At 39.6% G+C, this 20,532-nt stretch overlaps 1 protein-coding gene across 1 annotated transcript in view; it reads right to left on the minus strand.

The window, feature by feature from the left end:
* Positions 1 to 20,532, minus strand: part of LOC134601620 (zinc finger protein 208-like) — a 634,640-nt gene that overhangs the window by 100,526 nt on the left and 513,582 nt on the right. The window contains 1 exon segment of the mRNA XM_063446140.1: positions 1,767 to 2,620. Within this exon segment, the coding sequence (XP_063302210.1) occupies positions 1,767 to 2,620 (854 nt within the window).

The following is a 20,532-nucleotide window of genomic DNA, read 5'->3' on the forward strand; positions in this document are numbered from 1 at the left end:
AATAATCATATTACAAAGATAAAATCCTACGACATATCAGATCTTTTAAAGCGCATTAAATATTTTTCAGAAGGCTGAAATTTAACTCCAAATTATGAGTGGCTGATAGGAATATTTGACAAAATTGGTATATTCAGTAGTTATAGTCTCAGCTGCATTGTATGCCCTAAGAAGAAAAAAAATAAAAACTAGAAAATTATGAGAAAATATAACTTTTGCTTGAAGTTTGTATTAACATGGGGGTTGGGGAAACTAGCCTCCCTCTCTTGGAATGTCCAAAGTTATTGTGTCCTGGGATAAAAATAAAGAACCCCGGGGATAATTAGCTTAACCTAATTTACATTCCACAGTCAGAACTCTGGTCTCCTATCCCAGTTCATATTCCTATTGGTATGAATAATTTGTAAATACATTTCGTGTGTGTGTTGTGCTTTTTTTTTTAATAAATGCTGGAACTCAGAAATAGTGATCCTACAAGTTACCAGTAAGAAGCATGTGTCTTGTCTCTTTGCTGAGGTCTTGGTTGGAATCATGCAAATTTAAGTCATGCTAAGGAACCATATTCATTGAAGTGTACAGGCTAGTTAGTATACTTTGTAACAGCAAGAACACACAACCACAATGTATCCTGGGTTGCCGGTGAATTCGCAACCAAGTGGAGCAGAGTTAGCGGTGCAGGTTAGGCACCTAAGGACGATAGCATGAGGGTGCCATAATACCAATGCATTATATGTACATTGACTGCTACTATCAAAGTTACTATTTATTGTGTGAGCATGAAAAAAAATAATTCACAATACAAGATATTTTATTCCCATATTAATCCATTGATGCATTATAAAATCACTTCACCTGTGTGAGATGCATTGGTTTATGGGTTATTTTATCATTTTTTTTTTTTTTTAACATGTCTGTAATACCTGATTTAAGTGTTTCTAAGTTCACAGAACACTGTAGATATTGCATCACGTCAGGTAAGGGCAAATTAACCCATTTCCAATATGGACACTGCTGCACTTCCTATTTGAAAGATCAGTTACACAAGAGCCGGAACAGATGTCATTACAACGCCAGGAACAAGAAGTGACCACAACCCAGAAGTAATGCATTTGACCGTCAGGTGACTCAATTTAGCAATCATCTAAACCACATAAATTGTGAACACAGAGCATCTATCAACATGGCACTGCCTTTATTTGGTGTAATTTTTTATTGCTAAAGGACATTATGCGGTAGTGTATATTTATTTGTGCATTACACACTGATTTTTTTTATGTCCAACTTTTAATTTTCAAATAAATACATTTTTAAAATTTCTTCTGCCTGTTTTGCCTGTGGACACCTACCGAAGCCAGGAGTGGCACCCTGAGGCTATTTACATAGAGCCTAGCACGGCTCCCTACTTGTGAGTGAAACCATATACACACCCATTGTATTGTAATAGATTACACTATGTATGTTTTATCTATTTCCTTTTAGAAACCGTATTCCTGTACAAGTGCACATTGCCTGATACTGTTAAGTAAAAGTTATTTTTATCTTTCAACTCAGGATGCTGTGCATTTTATAGTGGTTTTACCTCTATGTTCTTTTGTTTATGTAAAGCGCTGATTTATTGGCAAAACATTCCCCACATTTACTTCATTAGAAAGGCTTCTCTCCGGTGTGAGTTCTCTGATGTTTAACAAGATTTGAATGGCATCCAAAACATTTTCCACATTCAGAACATGAGAACGGTTTCTCTCCGGTGTGAGTTCTCTGATGACGGACAAGTTCCTGATGTCGCCCAAAACATTTTCCGCATTCAGAACATGAGAAGGGTTTCTCTCCTGTGTGAATTATCTGATGTGTAACAAGATTTGAATGTTGCCCAAAACATTTTCCACATTCCGAACATGTGAATGGTTTCTCTCCTGTGTGAGTTCTCTGATGTGTAACAAGAATTGAATGTTGCCCAAAACATTTTCCACATTCAGAACATGAGAAGGGTTTCTCTCCTGTGTGAGTTCTCTGATGACGGACAAGTTCCTGATGTCGCCCAAAACATTTTCCGCATTCAGAACATGAGAAGGGTTTCTCTCCTGTGTGAGTTCTCTGATGTATAACAAGATTTGAATGTTGACCAAAACATTTTCCACATTCAGAACATGAGAATGGTTTCTCTCGTGTGTGAGTTCTCTGATGACGGACAAGTTCCTGATGTCGCCCAAAACATTTTCCGCATTCAGAACATGAGAAGGGTTTCTCTCCTGTGTGAGTTCTCTGATGTATAACAAGATTTGAACGGTTTCCAAAACATTTTCCGCATTCCGAACATGAGAATGGTTTCTCTCCTGTGTGAGTTTTCTGATGTGTAACAAGATTTGAATGTTGACCAAAACATTTTCCACATTCAGAACATGAGAATGGTTTCTCTCGTGTGTGAGTTCTCTGATGTGTAACAAGATTTGAATGTTGACCAAAATATTTTCCACATTCAGAACATGAGAAGGGCTTTTCTCCTGTGTGAGTTCTCTGATGACTGACAAGTTCCTGATGTCGCCCAAAACATTTTCCGCATTCAGAACAGGAGAAGGGCTTCTCTCCTGTGTGACTTCTCTGATGACGGACAAGCTCTGCAGTGGTGACAAAACATTTTCCACATTCCGAACATGAGAAAGGTTTGGGGTTTATGTTTACTGTCTCCTTTGAGAACATATAGGTATCTGAGAAAATGCTTGATTTATTAGAGTTGGACTCCTTGCTTCTGTTATTAAAAGATTTCTTCATAGCTTTGCTTCATGTATTTCTGTTCTTGACACCTCTTCTGACAAATACACCTAAAAGAAACATACTGGGAGTTAAAGGAAATCGGTCACAATAAATTATCGTTTGCTATACTTAGAAAAAATAGACAATATTTACACAATAGAAACATAGAAACATAAGAAAGACATGGATAAGAAATACAACTGTAGCGGAGAGGTAGTATAATCCACAAGGTCTCCGCTGGTAGACAGGAAAAGCAGGTATTAATCCACATAGACAGGTACAGCATACAATAATCCCGGTAGCGTGTATTAATCCTTCCCTCCCAAGAACTAGACGAAACATAGGCTGGAAGTCAACTGAGTTCTTTATTTACAGGTCACAGTATTTATGGGATTACCCATGCAAGGGGTTTCCCCCCTACAGACATCCCAGGGGTTGTACAGAAGGGGACTACATGGGGAACTTAACCTGGACATTTCTCTCATAATACACTGCTGCACGAGAGGGACACTCCTACTAGAATATACAGTTAAGTGGATTATTCCCTCGTGCAGCAGAACCAATATTTCACATAAAAATACATAACTTGGATATTATTCGTTAGATTTAAACGAGAGGACGTTAGCTAGATAGCTGGGGTCTGAGCGCAGATTTCGTGAAAGTGCCGCTCAGATCCCAGCTTAAATAACCGAACGCCGCACAAAATACACATATTTTCTCAGTTCCCTTCAAACTACCGAATGTCTCCATAGAAACACATTACCGAAGGACCAGGGCTCCCGAACGGCTTGAAAGTCCAGTGGTATTCGAGCCGTCGAGTAGCCGATTTTAGTTCCAGGCGCTCGACGACCAAATACCGCTGGGCTAACAAAGGATCCAAGATGGCCGACCGCCGCGTGGTCGGTAGCTGAACGACGGCCACCCTGAATCCTCTTAATTACCGATTGCAACAATGTTGCAATCCTTAATGGGAGCCACACGACCTCCTGTGTGTGTTCTCCATTCGGTAGTTTGTTCGTTTCACGAATGGTGTTAAAATTCACCTTTCGTGAAAAGATTGTATGAATGGTGGCGGTTTTTTGAATGCCGGCAGCATACGAATGCTATCGTTCCCCTGAACCAGATTACACATAATACATACGCTTGGTTCTTTTAAAGGGGTATACATATGCAATAACAGGATATATACATAAAGGACAACATACAGTGGCTGTGTTTGCCACAACGACCATCAGGTGTCATGGTGATTGCGAAGAAATCAAGTATTTTGTGTGCATTAACCCCTTTATTAGCAAAATTGTGTAGATTTCTTTTTAATGAATTTGCTTTGCTAAACTAGATTTAGTCCATAAAGCCTCAAGTATCTGCATTTATGCTAGAGGAACAAATTACAGATTCTGTGTATATCACATATATTCTATTCTAAACACATGCAGGACATAATATATAATAATACTGAGTATCTATACACTGATAATAAACATGTCGCTCTGTATAATAATACCGAGTATCTATACACTGATAATAAACATGTCGCTCTGTATAATAATACTGAGTATCTATACGCTGATAATAAACATGTCGCTCTGTATAATAATACTGAGTATCTATACACTGATAATAAACATGTCGCTCTGTATAATAATACTGAGTATCTATACGCTGACAATAAACATGTCGCTCTGTATAATGATGTTGAGTAACTGTTATGTTTGATGATAGCTGACTTACAATAACATACCGTCTATCAATCAGCCAGGATTTATTGATCACAAGTCACATATTATGCTCGATCCCTTTGTTGATATACACATTCCTGCTGTAACATACACCCAACATGGCCGAACTCCATGCACACACTAGGAAGAGAGGAAATCAAGGGGGTGTATCCATCCCTGCATGCCTTGCACACTTCCTACAGGAGCTGGTTAGGGTCAAACTGTGCATTGTGCAAAGCTCCCCTAGAGGCAACTGCTGGTACACAACCACAGTATCCACATACTAATGTAGTCACTAGTCTGTATACACTGATAATAAACACGTCGCTCTGTATAATAATACTGAGTATCTATACGCTGATAATAAACATGTCGCTCTGTATAATGATACTGAGTATCTATACGATGATAATAAACATGTCACTCTGCTTAATACTGAGTATCTATACACTGATAATAAACATGTCTCTCTGTATAATAAACTGAGTATCTATACAATGATAATAAACATGTCGCTCTGTATAATAATACTGAGTATACGCTGATAATAAACATGTCGCTCTGTATAATAATACCGAGTATCTATACGCTGATAATAAACATGTCGCTCTGTATAATAATATTGAGTATCTATACACTGATAATAAACATGTCGCTCTGTATAATAATATTGAGTATCTATACACTGATAATAAACATGTCGCTCTGTATAATAATACTGAGTATCTATACACTGATAATAAACATGTCGCTCTGTATAATAATCCTGAGTATCTATACACTGATAATAAACATGTAGCTCTGTATAATAATAATACTGAGTATCTATACACTGATAATAAACATGTCGCTCTGTATAATAATACTGAGTATCTATAAGCTGATAATACACATGTCGCTCTGTATAATGATACTGAGTATCTATACACTGATAATAAACATGTCGCTCTGTATGATAATACTGAGTATCTATACACTGATAATAAACATGTAGCTCTGTATAATAATACTGAGTATCTATAAACTGATAATAAACATGTTGCTCTGTATAATGATATCAAGTACCTGTTACGTTTGATGATAGCTGACTTACAATAACATACCGTCTATCAATCAGCCAGGATTTATTGATCACAAGTCACATATATTATGCTCGATCCCTATGTTGATATACACATGCCTGCTGTAACATAGACCCAACATGGCCGAACTCCACCCACACACTAGGAAGAGAGCAAATCAAGGGGGTGTATCCATCCCAGCATGCCTTGCACACTTCCTACAGGAGCTGGTTAGGGACAAACTGTGCATTGTGCAAAGCTCCCCTAGAGGGAACTGCTGGTATACACCACAGTATCCACATACTAATGTAGTCACTAGTCTGTATAATAATACTGAGTACCTATACACTGATAATAAACATGTCGCTCCGTATAATAATACTGCGTATCTATACACTGATAATAAACATGTCGCTCTGTATAATAATACTGAGTATCAATACCCAGATATAAACATGTCGCTCTGTATAATGATATTGAGTATCTATACCCAGATAATAAACATGTCACTCTGTATAATGATATTGAGTATCTATACGCTGAAATAAACATGTCGCTCTGTATAATAATACTGAGTATCTATACGCTGTTATAAACATGTCGCTCTGTATAATAATAATAATAATAATGAGTATCTATACACTGATAATAAACACGCACTCTGTATAATAATACTGAGTATCTATACACTGATAATAAACACGCACTCTGTATAATAATACTGAGTACCTATACGCTGATAATAAACATGTCGCTCTGTATAATAATACTGAGTATCTATCTTCCCCTGATAATAAACATGTCGCTCTGTATAATGATGTTGAGTAACTGTTATGTTTGATGATAGCTGACTTACAGTAACATACCGTCTATAAATCAGCCAGGATTTATTGATCACAAGTCACATATTATGCTCGATCCCTTTGTTGATATACACATTCCTGCTGTAACATACACCCAACATGGCCGAACTCCATGCACACACTGGGAAGAGAGCAAATCTAGGGGGTGTATCCATCCCAGAATGCCTTGCACACTTCCTACAGGAGCTGGTTAGGGACAAACTGTGCATTGTGCAAAGCTCCCCTAGAGGCAACTGCTGGTATACACCACAGTATCCACATACTAATGTAGTCACTAGTCTGTATACACTGATAATAAACATGTAGCTCTGTATAATAATACTGAGTATCTATACACTGATAATAAACATGTCGCTCTGTATAATAATATTAAGTATCTATACACTAATAATAAACACGTCGCTCTGTATAATAATACTGAGTATACGCTGATAATAAACATGTCACTCTGTATAATGATGATGAGTATCTATACACTGATAATAAACACGTCGCTCTGTATAATACTGAGTATACGCCGATAATAAACATGCCGTTCTGTATAATAATACCGAGTATCTATACGCTGATAATAAACATGTCGCTCTGTATATTAATACTGAGTATCTATACACTGATAATAAACATGTCGCTCTGTATAATAATATTGAGTATCTATACACTGATAATAAACATGTCGGTCTGTATAATAATACTGAGTATTTATACACTGATAATAAACATGTCGCTCTGTATAATGATACTGAGTATCTATACACTGATAATAGACATGTCGCTCTGTATAATAATACTGAGTATACGCTGTTATAAACACGTTGCTCTGTATAATAATTCTGAGTATCTATACACTGATAATAAACATGCCGCTCTGTATAATAATTCTGAGTATCTATACACTGATAATAAACATGCCGCTCTGTATAATAATTCTGAGTATCTATACACTGATAATAAACATGTCGCTCTGTATAATAATACTAAGTATCTATACACTGATAATAAACATGTCGCTCTGTATAATGATACTGAGTATCTATACACTGATAATAAACATGTCGCTCTGTATAATGATCCTGAGTATCTATACACTGATAATAAACATGTCGCTCTGTATAATGATACTGAGTATCTATACACTGATAATAAACATGTCGTTCTGTATAATAATACTGAGTATATACCGTATTTATCGGCGTATAACACGCACTTTTTCTCCCTGAAAATAGGGGGAAAAACGTGGGTGCGTGTTATACGCAGATATCCCATAATTACTTACCTGTCTTGAAGCGTGGGCCGGTGTTCAGCGCGCACCGCGGTACTGGAACTTCAATTTCAGGTTCCGGTTTCCGGCAGGACTGAAAGGAAGTGTGCACACTATTGTGTGCACACTTCCTTTCAGTATCGCCGGAAACGGAACCTAAAATTGAAGTTCCAGTACCGCGGTGCGCGCTGTGAAGCCGGCCCACGCTTCAAGACAGGTAAGTAAATATGGGACAAGAGGGAAAGTGCATTAGGGGACACTATGGGGGCGGGGGGGGGGCACTATGGGAGGGGAACACTATGGGAGGGGGGGGGAATACTATGGGAGGGGGGGGGAATACTATGGGAGGGGGGGGGAATACTATGGGAAGGAAGGGGGAATACTATGGGAGGGAGGGGGAATACTATGGGAGGGGGGGGATACAATGGGAGGGGGGGAATACTATGGGGAGGGGGGGAATACTATGGGGGGGAGGGGGAATACTATGGGATGGAGGGGGAATACTATGGGAGGGAGGGGGAATACTATGGGAGGGAGGGGGAATACTATGGGAGGGAGGGGGAATACTATGGGAGGGAGGGGGAATACTATGGGAGGGAGTGGGAATACAATGGGAGGGAGTGGGAATACAATGGGAGGGGGGGGGATACTATGGGAGGGGGGGAGAATACTATGGAAAGGGGGGGGGCACTATGGGATGGGGGGGAAATTTCCTGGAATTTCCTTCTTAAAATGAGGTGCGTGTTATACGCCGGTGCGTGTTATACACCGATAAATACGGCATACACTGATAATAAACATGTCGCTCTGTATAATGATATTGAGTATCTATACACTGATAATAAACATGTCGCTCTGTATAATAATACTGAGTATCTATACACTGATAATAAACATATCGCTCTGTATAATAATACAGAGTATCTATACACTGATAATAAACATATCGCTCTGTATAATAATACAGAGTATCTATACACTGATAATAAACATGTCGCTCTGTATAATAATACTGAGTATCTATACGCTGATAATAAACATGTCGCTCTGTATAATGATACCGAGTACCTGTTGTGTTTGATGATAGCTGACTTACAATAACATACCGTCTATAACCAGCCAGGATTTATTGATCACAAGTCACATATTATGTTCGATCCCTTTGTTAATATACACATTCCTGCTGTAACATACACCCAACATGGCCGAACTCCATGCACACACTGGGAAGAGAGCAAATCAAGGGGGTGTAGCCATCCCAGCATGCCTTGCACATTTCCTACAGGAGCTGGTTAGGGACAAACTGTGCATTTTGCAAAGCTCCCCTAGAGGGAACTGCTGGTATACACCACAGTATCCACATAATAATGTAGTCACTAGTCTGTATAATAATACTGAGTATGTATACACCAATAATAAACATGACACTCTGTATAATGATAGTGAGTATCTATACACTGATAATAAACATGTCGCTCTGTATAATAATACAGAGTATCTATACACTGATAATAAACATGTCGCTCTGTATAATAATACTGAGTATCTATACGCTGATAATAAACATGTCGCTCTGTATAATAATACTGAGTATCTATACACTGATAATAGACATGTCGCTCTGTATAATAATACTGAGTATACGCTGTTATAAACACGTTGCTCTGTATAATTGATACCTGAGAAACTGACGGAAGCCAAGCACAGAGAGATGGACACAGGTTTCTTCAGGAAGGAAGAGATTCTTTATTGGATCACCGATCGGGACTCAGAGGGACTAGCGTCACCAAAATACAGCAAAGTCTGAGTACTGAATACATAGAGTACATTCCTTATATAGCACTGTAGCTCCTCCCACAATTAACTACACCCACACATACCCTTAACCTATTTAATGAATAGAGTCTAAACTCATCCATCCGGTCTAACCACGTGGCTCATCTGATACAAAGGAGAGGGACGCGTAATTCCAGTTCTTACATTCCTGCACCTGGTCAGTACAGTGATGACAGTATCTTAGCTACGTGTTATTAACTAACTGATACTACAAACACATATACATACATATGCCTTGTGGCAATCTTAGCCTGCTAAACTTGTATTTTACTGGAATTACATCACATAATAATAATGAGTATCTATACACTGATAATAAACATGTTGCTCTGTATAATAATACTAAGTATCTATACACTGATAATAAACATGTCGCTCTGTATAATGATACTGAGTATCTATACACTGATAATAAACATGTCGCTCTGTATAATGATACTGAGTATCTATACACTGATAATAAACATGTCGCTCTGTATAATGATACTGAGTATCTATACACTCGTAATAAACATGTCGCTCTGTATAATGATACTGAGTATCTATACACTGATAATAAACATGTCGCTCTGTATAATAATACTGAGTATATACCGTATTTATCGGCGTATAACACGCACTTTTTCTCCCTGAAAATAGGGGGAAAAACGTGGGTGCGTGTTATACGCAGATATCCCATAATTACTTACCTGTCTTGAAGCGTGGGCCGGTGTTCAGCGCGCACCGCGGTACTGGAACTTCAATTTCAGGTTCCGGTTTCCGGCAGGACTGAAAGGAAGTGTGCACACTATTGTGTGCACACTTCCTTTCAGTATCGCCGGAAACGGAACCTGAAATTGAAGTTCCAGTACCGCGGTGCGCGCTGTGAAGCCGGCCCACGCTTCAAGACAGGTAAGTAAATATGGGACAAGAGGGAAAGTGCATTAGGGGACACTATGGGAGGGGGGGGGGACACTATGGGAGGGGGGGGAAATACTATGGGAGGGGGGAATACTATGGTAGGGGGGGGAATACTATGGTAGGGATGAATACTATGGGAGGGATGAATACTATGGGAGGGAGGGGTAAAACTATGGGAGGGAGGGGGATACTATGGGAGGGGGGGATACTATGGGAGGGGGGGAGAATACTATGGGGAGGGGGTGAGAATACTATGGAAAGGGGGGGGGGCACTATGGGATGGGGGGGAAATTTCCTGGAATTTCCTTCTTAAAATGAGGTGCGTGTTATACGCCGGTGCGTGTTATACACCGATAAATACGGCATACACTGATAATAAACATGTAGCTCTGTATAATAATACTGAGTATCTATACACTGATAATAAACATGTCGCTCTGTATAATGATATTGAGTATCTATACACTGATAATAAACATGTCGCTCTGTATAATAATACTGAGTATCTATACACTGATAATAAACATGTCGCTCTGTATAATAATACTGAGTATCTATACGCTGATAATGATACCGGAGAAACTGACGGAAGCCAAGCACAGAGAGATGGACACAGGTTTCTTCAGGAAGGAAGAGATTCTTTATTGGATCACCGATCGGGACTCAGAGGGACTAATGTCACCAAAATACAGCAAGATCTGAGCCCCGGACAATAGTGCAGGCTCCTTATATAGGCACATAACTCCTCCCATATTAAGCTCCACCCGCACATTCTCTTGACCAATCAATACAAATAAGAATTAACTTCCTGCTTGACCGCATGGCCTGTCCAGCACAATGGAGGAGGGGAATACTATATCCTGTATTCTTGCACATGCTCCGTACACTACTGATCATATCTTGCCTCGTGCAACCAACTGATCGATACGTCAGCATATGCACGTACACATGCCACGTGGTAATCTCGGCCTACTAAATTTATTTTTACAGAGATTCCACCACATTAATAAACATGTCGCTCTGTATAATGATACAGAGTACCTGTTGTGTTTGATGATAGCTGACTTACAATAACATACCGTCTATAACCAGCCAGGATTTATTGATCACAAGTCACATATTATGTTCGATCCCTTTGTTGATATACACATTCCTGCTGTAACATACACCCAACATGGCCGAACTCCATGCACACACTGGGAAGAGAGCAAATCAAGGGGGTGTAGCCATCCCAGCATGCCTTGCACACTTCCTACAGGAGCTGGTTAGGGACAAGCTGTGCATTTTGCAAAGCTCCCCTAGAGGGAACTGCTGGTATACACCACAGTATCCACATAATAATGTAGTCACTAGTCTGTATAATAATACTGAGTATGTATACACTAATAATAAACATGACGCTCTGTATAATGATATTGAGTATCTATACACTAATAATAAACATGTCGCTCTGTATAATGATCCTGAGTATCTATACACTGATAATAAACATGTCGCTCTGTATAATGATCATGAGTATCTATACACTGATAATAAACATGTCGCTCTGTATAATGATACTGAGTATCTATACACTGATAATAAACATGTCGCTCTGTAAAATAATACTGAGTATATACCGTATTTATCGGCGTATAACACGCACTTTTTCTCCCTGAAAATAGGGGGAAAAACGTGGGTGCGTGTTATACGCAGATATCCCATAATTACTTACCTGTCTTGAAGCGTGGGCCGGTGTTCAGCGCGCACCGCGGTACTGGAACTTCAATTTCAGGTTCCGGTTTCCGGCAGGACTGAAAGGAAGTGTGCACACTATTGTGTGCACACTTCCTTTCAGTATCGCCGGAAACGGAACCTGAAATTGAAGTTCCAGTACCGCGGTGCGCGCTGTGAAGCCGGCCCACGCTTCAAGACAGGTAAGTAAATATGGGACAAGAGGGAAAGTGCATTAGGGGACACTATGGGAGGGGGAGGGGACACTATGGGAGGGGAACACTATGGGAGGGGGGGGAAATACTATGGGAGGGGGGGGAATACTATGGTAGGGGGGAATACTATGGGAGGGAGGGGGAATACTATGGGAGGGAGGGGGAATACTATGGGAGGGAGGGGGAATACTATGGGAGGGGGGGATACAATGGGAGGGGGGGATACAATGGGAGGGGGGGGAATACTATGGGGAGGGGGTGAGAATACTATGGAAAGGGGGGGCACTATGGGATGGGGGGGACATTTCCTGGAATTTCCTTCTTAAAATGAGGTGCGTGTTATACGCCGATAAATACAGCATACACTGATAATAAACATGTAGCTCTGTATAATAATACTGAGTATCTATACACTGATAATAAACATGTCGCTCTGTATAATGATATTGAGTATCTATACACTGATAATAAACATGTCGCTCTGTATAATAATACTGAGTATCTATACACTGATAATAAACATATCGCTCTGTATAATAATACAGAGTATCTATACACTGATAATAAACATGTCGCTCTGTATAATAATACTGAGTATCTATACGCTGATAATAAACATGTCGCTCTGTATAATTATACCGAGTACCTGTTGTGTTTGATGATAGCTGACTTACAATAACATACCGTCTATAACCAGCCAGGATTTATTGATCGCAAGTCACATATTATGTTCGATCCCTTTGTTAATATACACATTCCTGCTGTAACATACACCCAACATGGCCGAAATCCATGCACACACTGGGAAGAGAGCAAATCAAGGGGGTGTAGCCATCCCAGCATGCCTTGCACATTTCCTACAGGAGCTGGTTAGGGACAAACTGTGCATTTTGCAAAGCTCCCCTAGAGGGAACTGCTGGTATACACCACAGTATCCACATAATAATGTAGTCACTAGTCTGTATAATAATACTGAGTATGTATACACTAATAATAAACATGACGCTCTGTATAATGATAGTGAGTATCTATACACTGATAATAAACATGTCGCTCTGTATAATGATATTGAGTATCTATAAGCTGATAATATACATGTCGCTCTGTATAATAATACTGAGTATCTATACACTGATAATAAACATATCGCTCTGTATAATAATACAGAGTATCTATACACTGATAATAAACATGTCGCTCTGTATAATAATACTGAGTATCTATACGCTGATAATAAACATGTCGCTCTGTATAATGATACCGAGTACCTGTTATGTTTGATGATAGCTGACTTACAATAACATACCGTCTATAACCAGCCAGGATTTATTGATCACAAGTCACATATTATGTTAGATCCCTTTGTTGATATACACATTCCTGGTGTAACATACACCCAACATGGCCGAACTCCATGCACACACTGGGAAGAGAGCAAATCAAGGGGGTGTAGCCATCCCAGCATGCCTTGCACACTTCCTACAGGAGCTGGTTAGGGACAAACTGTGCATTTTGCAAAGCTCCCCTAGAGGGAACTGCTGGTATACACCACAGTATCCACATAATAATGTAGTCACTAGTCTGTATAATAATACTGAGTATCTATACACTGATAATAGACAAGTCGCTCTGTATAATAATACTGAGTATACGCTGTTATAAACACGTTGCTCTGTATAATAATAATGAGTATCTATACACTGATAATAAACATGCCGCTCTGTATAATAATTCAGAGTATCTATACACTGATAATAAACATGTCGCTCTGTATAATAATACTAAGTATCTATACACTGATAATAAACATGTCGCTCTGTATAATGATACTGAGTATCTATACACTCATAATAAACATGTCGCTCTGTATAATGATACTGAGTATCTATACACTGATAATAAACATGTCGCTCTGTATAATAATACTGAGTATATACCGTATTTATCGGCGTATAACACGCACTTTTTCTCCCTGAAAATAGGGGGAAAAACGTGGGTGCGTGTTATACGCAGATATCCCATAATTACTTACCTGTCTTGAAGCGTGGGCCGGTGTTCAGCGCGCACCGCGGTACTGGAACTTCAATTTCAGGTTCCGGTTTCCGGCAGGACTGAAAGGAAGTGTGCACACTATTGTGTGCACACTTCCTTTCAGTATCGCCGGAAACGGAACCTGAAATTGAAGTTCCAGTACCGCGGTGCGCGCTGTGAAGCCGGCCCACGCTTCAAGACAGGTAAGTAAATATGGGACAAGAGGGAAAGTGCATTAGGGGACACTATGGGAGGGGGGGGGGGGACACTATGGGAGGGGAACACTATGGGAGGGGGGGGAAATACTATGGGAGGGGGGAATACTATGGGAGGGGGGGGAATACTATGGTAGGGGGGGAATACTATGGGAGGGAGGGGGAATACTATGGGAGGGAGGGGGAATACTATGGGAGGGAGGGGGAATACTATGGGAGGGAGGGGGAATACTATGGGAGGGGGGATACTATGGGAGGGGGGGAGAATACTATGGGGAGGGGGTGAGAATACTATGGAAAGGGGGGGGCACTATGGGATGGGGGGGAAATTTCCTGGAATTTCCTTCTTAAAATGAGGTGCGTGTTATACGCCGGTGCGTGTTATACACCGATAAATACGGCATACACTGATAATAAACATGTAGCTCTGTATAATAATACTGAGTATCTATACACTGATAATAAACATGTCGCTCTGTATAATGATATTGAGTATCTATACACTGATAATAAACATGTCGCTCTGTATAATAATACTGAGTATCTATACACTGATAATAAACATGTCGCTCTGTATAATAATACTGAGTATCTATACACTGATAATAAACATGTCGCTCTGTATAATAATACTGAGTATCTATACGCTGATAATGATACCGGAGAAACTGACGGAAGCCAAGCACAGAGAGATGGACACAGGTTTCTTCAGGAAGGAAGAGATTCTTTATTGGATCACCGATCGGGACTCAGAGGGACTAATGTCACCAAAATACAGCAAGATCTGAGCCCCGGACAATAGTGCAGGCTCCTTATATAGGCACATAACTCCTCCCATATTAAGCTCCACCCGCACATTCTCTTGACCAATCAATACAAATAAGAATTAACTTCCTGCTTGACCGCATGGCCTGTCCAGCACAATGGAGGAGGGGAATACTATATCCTGTATTCTTGCACATGCTCCGTACACTACTGATCATATCTTGCCTCGTGCAACCAACTGATCGATACGTCAGCATATGCACGTACACATGCCACGTGGTAATCTCGGCCTACTAAATTTATTTTTACAGAGATTCCACCACATTAATAAACATGTCGCTCTGTATAATGATACCGAGTACCTGTTGTGTTTGATGATAGCTGACTTACAATAACATACCGTCTATAACCAGCCAGGATTTATTGATCACAAGTCACATATTATGTTCGATCCCTTTGTTGATATACACATTCCTGCTGTAACATACACCCAACATGGCCGAACTCCATGCACACACTGGGAAGAGAGCAAATCAAGGGGGTGTAGCCATCCCAGCATGCCTTGCACACTTCCTACAGGAGCTGGTTAGGGACAAACTGTGCATTTTGCAAAGCTCCCTTAGAGGGAACTGCTGGTATACACCACAGTATCCACATAATAATGTAGTCACTAGTCTGTATAATAATACTGAGTATGTATACACTAATAATAAACATGACGCTCTGTATAATGATATTGAGTATCTATACACTGATAATAAACATGTCGCTCTGTATAATAATACTGAGTATCTATACACTGATAATAAACATGTCGCTCTGTATAATAATACTGAGTATCTATAAGCTGATAATACACATGTCGCTCTGTATAATGATACTGAGTATCTATACACTGATAATAAACATGTCGCTCTGTATAATAATACTGAGTATCTATACACTGATAATAACATGTCGCTCTGTATAACTATACTGAGTATCTATACACTGATAAACATGTCGCTCTGTATAATGATATCAAGTACCTGTTACGTTTGATGATAGCTGACTTACAATAACATACCGTCTATCAATCAGCCAGGATTTATTGATCACAAGTCACATATATTATGCTCGAGCTGGTTAAGGACAAACTGTTCATTGTGCAAAGCTCCCCTAGAGGGAACTGCTGGTATACACCACAGTATCCACATACTAATGTAGTCACTAGTCTGTATAATAATACTGAGTATCTATACACTGATAAAAAATATGTCGCTCTGTATAATAATACTGCGTATCTATACACTAATAAACATGTCGCTCTGTATAATAATACGGAGTATCAATACCCAGATAATAGACATGTCGCTCTGTATAATAATACTGAGTATCAATACCCAGATATAAACATGTCGCTCTGTATAATGATATGGATTATCTGTACACTGATAAAAGACATGTCGCTCTGTATAATGATATTAAGTATCTATACCCAGATAATAAACATGTCGCTCTGTATAATAATAATAATAATAATAATAATAATAATAATGAGTATCTATACTGTGGTGGAATCTCGGTAAAAATAAATTTAGTAGGCCGAGATTACCATGTGGCATGTGTACGTGCATATGCTGACGTATCGATCAGTTGGTTGCACGAGGCAAGATACGATCAGTAGTGTACGGAGCATGTGCAAGAATACAGGATATAGTATTCCCCTCCTCCATTGTGCTGGACAGGCCATGCGGTCAAGCAGGAAGTTAATTCTTATTTGTATTGATTGGTCAAGAGAATGTGCGGGTGGAGCTTAATATGGGAGGAGTTATGTGCCTATATAAGGAGCCTGCACTATTGTCCGGGGCTCAGAACTTGTTGTATTTTGGTGACATTAGTCCCTCTGAGTCCCGATCGGTGATCCAATAAAGAATCTCTTCCTTCCTGAAGAAACCTGTGTCCATCTCTCTGTGCTTGGCTTCCGTCAGTTTCTCCGGTATCAATACACTGATAATAAACATGTCGCTCTGTATAATAATGCTGAGTATCTATACACTGATAATAAACACGAGCTCTGTATAATAATACTGAGTATCTATACGCTGATAATAAACATGCCGCTCTGTATAATAATACCGAGTATCTATACGCTGATAATAAACACGAGCTCTGTATAATAATACTGAGTATCTATACGCTGATAATAAACATGTCGCTCTGTATAATGATATCGAGTACCTGTTATGTTTGATGATAGCTGACTTACAGTAACATACCGTCTATAAATCAGCCAGGATTTATTGATCACAAATCACATATTATGCTCGATCCCTTTGTTGATATACACATTCCTGCCTTAACATACACCCAACATGGCCGAACTCCATGCACACACTAGGAAGAGAGCAAATCAAGGGGGTGTATCCATCCCAGCATGCCTTGCACACTTCCTACAGGAGCTGGTTAGGGACAAACTGTGCATTGTGCAAAGCTCCCCTAGAGGCAACTGCTGGTATACACCACAGTATCCACATACTAATGTAGTCACTAGTCTGTATACACTGATAATAAACATGTCGCTCTGTATAATAATACTGAGTATCTATACACTGATAATAAACATGTCGCTCCGTATAATAATATTAAGTATCTATACACTAATAATAAACACGTCGCTCTGTATAATAATACTGAGTATACGCTGAACTGAACTTGCAGCTCCAGAGACTAAGTCCCGTTCGAAATGGGACTTAGTAGTTTTTCGGCATGAAATTGACCGGCCGCACAGCCCAAATCTATGGAACTGTTTTGGGCAGGAAATTGTGCTTGCGGTCGGTCATAAAGGACTTCCAGCTAACTTTTGATCCACTGGGGGGATCTGGCTGATTTTTGGAAGTGTATAACTTTTATTGAAATTGAATGTATGGTTTTAAAGTTACAGTGTGTGTGTAAAAACTGTATTTTTATTGTATGTAATAATTGGTTTAACTGTTTATCTGAGGGGAGGGAATGTGTGGGTTGCACCAGATGTGTGATTGGTGATTTTATGCCTCCCCCTGGGAGTGTCCTATTTGCATGTAACCTCAATAAAAGCCAGGCTGGGTGTTCCAGCATCTCAGACCTCTTTTGACCCTCAATACGTAGCCTTGTCTCGTTATTGGAGGGAACTGCTATATCACACTGGGGATTGCTATGCTCTGCATATTCCCCTGAGCTCTTAATCACTTAGCTCTTGTAAGAGCTTGTTCCGGATACGCTCTCCTGGAGGAGAGGTCTTCCCCACACGGTCCTGGAGGACAGAAGCCGATCCAGGGTGGACGGAAGACGGCGCGGCTCCAGTTAAGCTACGGCGGTTGTGGAGCCTGCGGTGGTTGTGGTGTCGTCTGCAGTGCTTGGAGTCCTCTGAGAGCGCTAGGAGCATCCATCAACGGAGGGTACTCGGTCGGAGTACACGGAGCTCCGTTACAGTATCCACATAATAATGTAGTCACTAGTCTGTATAATAATACTGAGTATGTATACACTAATAATAAACATGTCGCTCTGTAAAATAATACTGAGTATCTATACACTGGTAATTAACATGTCGCTCTGTATAATAATACTGAGTATCTATACACTGATAATAAACATGTCGCTCTGTATAATGATTCTGAGTATCTATACACTGATAATGAACATGCCACTCTGTATAATAATACTGAGTATCTATACACTGATAATAAACATGTCGCTCTGTATAATAATGCTGAGCATCTATACGCTGATAATAAACATTTCGTGTAGTATAATAATAGTGAGTATCTATACGCTGATAATAAACACGTCGCTCTGTATAATGATACTGAGTATCTATACACTGATAATAAACATGTCGCTCTGTATAATGATACTGAGTACCTATACACTGATAATAAACATGTCGCTCTGTATAATAATCCTGAGTATCTATACACTGATAATAAACATGTCGCTCTGTATAATAATATTGAGTATCTATACACTGATAATAAACATGCCACTCGGTATAATAATACGGAGTATCTATACACTAATAATAAACATGTCGCTCTGTATAATAATACGGAGTATCTGTAACGGATTACCTGGCACTTCGACTGGGTACCTCCGTTGATGGATGCTCCTAGTGCTTCCCGAAGGCTCCAAGCACTCCTCTTGACACCATAAGCACTGCAGACCCCACAAAAAGGAAAATTTGCTTCATACTTACTGTAATTTTCTTTTTCTGATCATTATTCATGGCAGCATTTACTCATGGGTTAGCTCCTCCCCTCACAGCATAAAGGACAGGAAATAGAACTCTGAAACTGGTATAAATAAATCCTCCCCCTTCCCATCAGGCAGTCTTAGTAACTAGCATCACATCTTATAGTATAAGGGTGGGACTGATAAGGGAATCTTTTAAGCAAACAAAGAAGTTTGAATGACTATCTGTTCCTGTCCAAATTAGAGATGTTTAAATTGCGTATACGCAGAAGTAAATTCACACTGACACAAGGTTCAGGTTAAATGAAAGAACCTCAGGAAATTTATTAGCATCTGAACAAAGCAGGCTTGCAAGTCCTTTTTAAAGATAAAATTACATCATTGTAAAATCAAGATAAAAAGTGGGGAAACATTGTCAATTGGCTAAGAGAAGAAGTGGTTAATTAAATGCCCTCCCTGTTGGGTGTTACGTCTTACATCATAACTGACGTCATAAAGTTCTCCTCCAGATTTCAGCGCCATCTTGCTAGCACGAGGAGTTCTTTCGATGGGAGGGGGCATTTTGGCAGCTATCCATAAAGAGTAGCTGGTACCTTTAGTCTTTCAAGGTTAGTATCCTCAGTATTCTCAAGGCCTCTTTGGCAATTATACACTCTATCAATACTATCTGCTACAGTGTGTTCTTTGAATCAGAAGATTCTAGCATTTTCTGCTGGCATGCTGTTTCTATGAACAAAGGAATCTTGTAAAGTTTAAACTACGAGGCATGAGAGCTGAATATGAGAATATAGTATTAAAAGGGGCCCAGTAAGGATTATATAGTTTATAAGGGGCCTAATAATGGATATAAGTTATAAGGGGTTAATAATTCTACAACAGTCCCCCCTATAGAGTGTTAATTGCTAAAAAGGATAAACTTTATTTGTTAGTATCAGAAAATTTGTTAGCCCAAAGACACATAAAAACCCCATGTCCGCTACTTTGGTGTTAGTGC

The sequence above is a fragment of the Pelobates fuscus genome, chromosome 1, assembly GCF_036172605.1.
Source record: "Pelobates fuscus isolate aPelFus1 chromosome 1, aPelFus1.pri, whole genome shotgun sequence".
Taxonomy (NCBI): domain Eukaryota; kingdom Metazoa; phylum Chordata; class Amphibia; order Anura; family Pelobatidae; genus Pelobates; species Pelobates fuscus.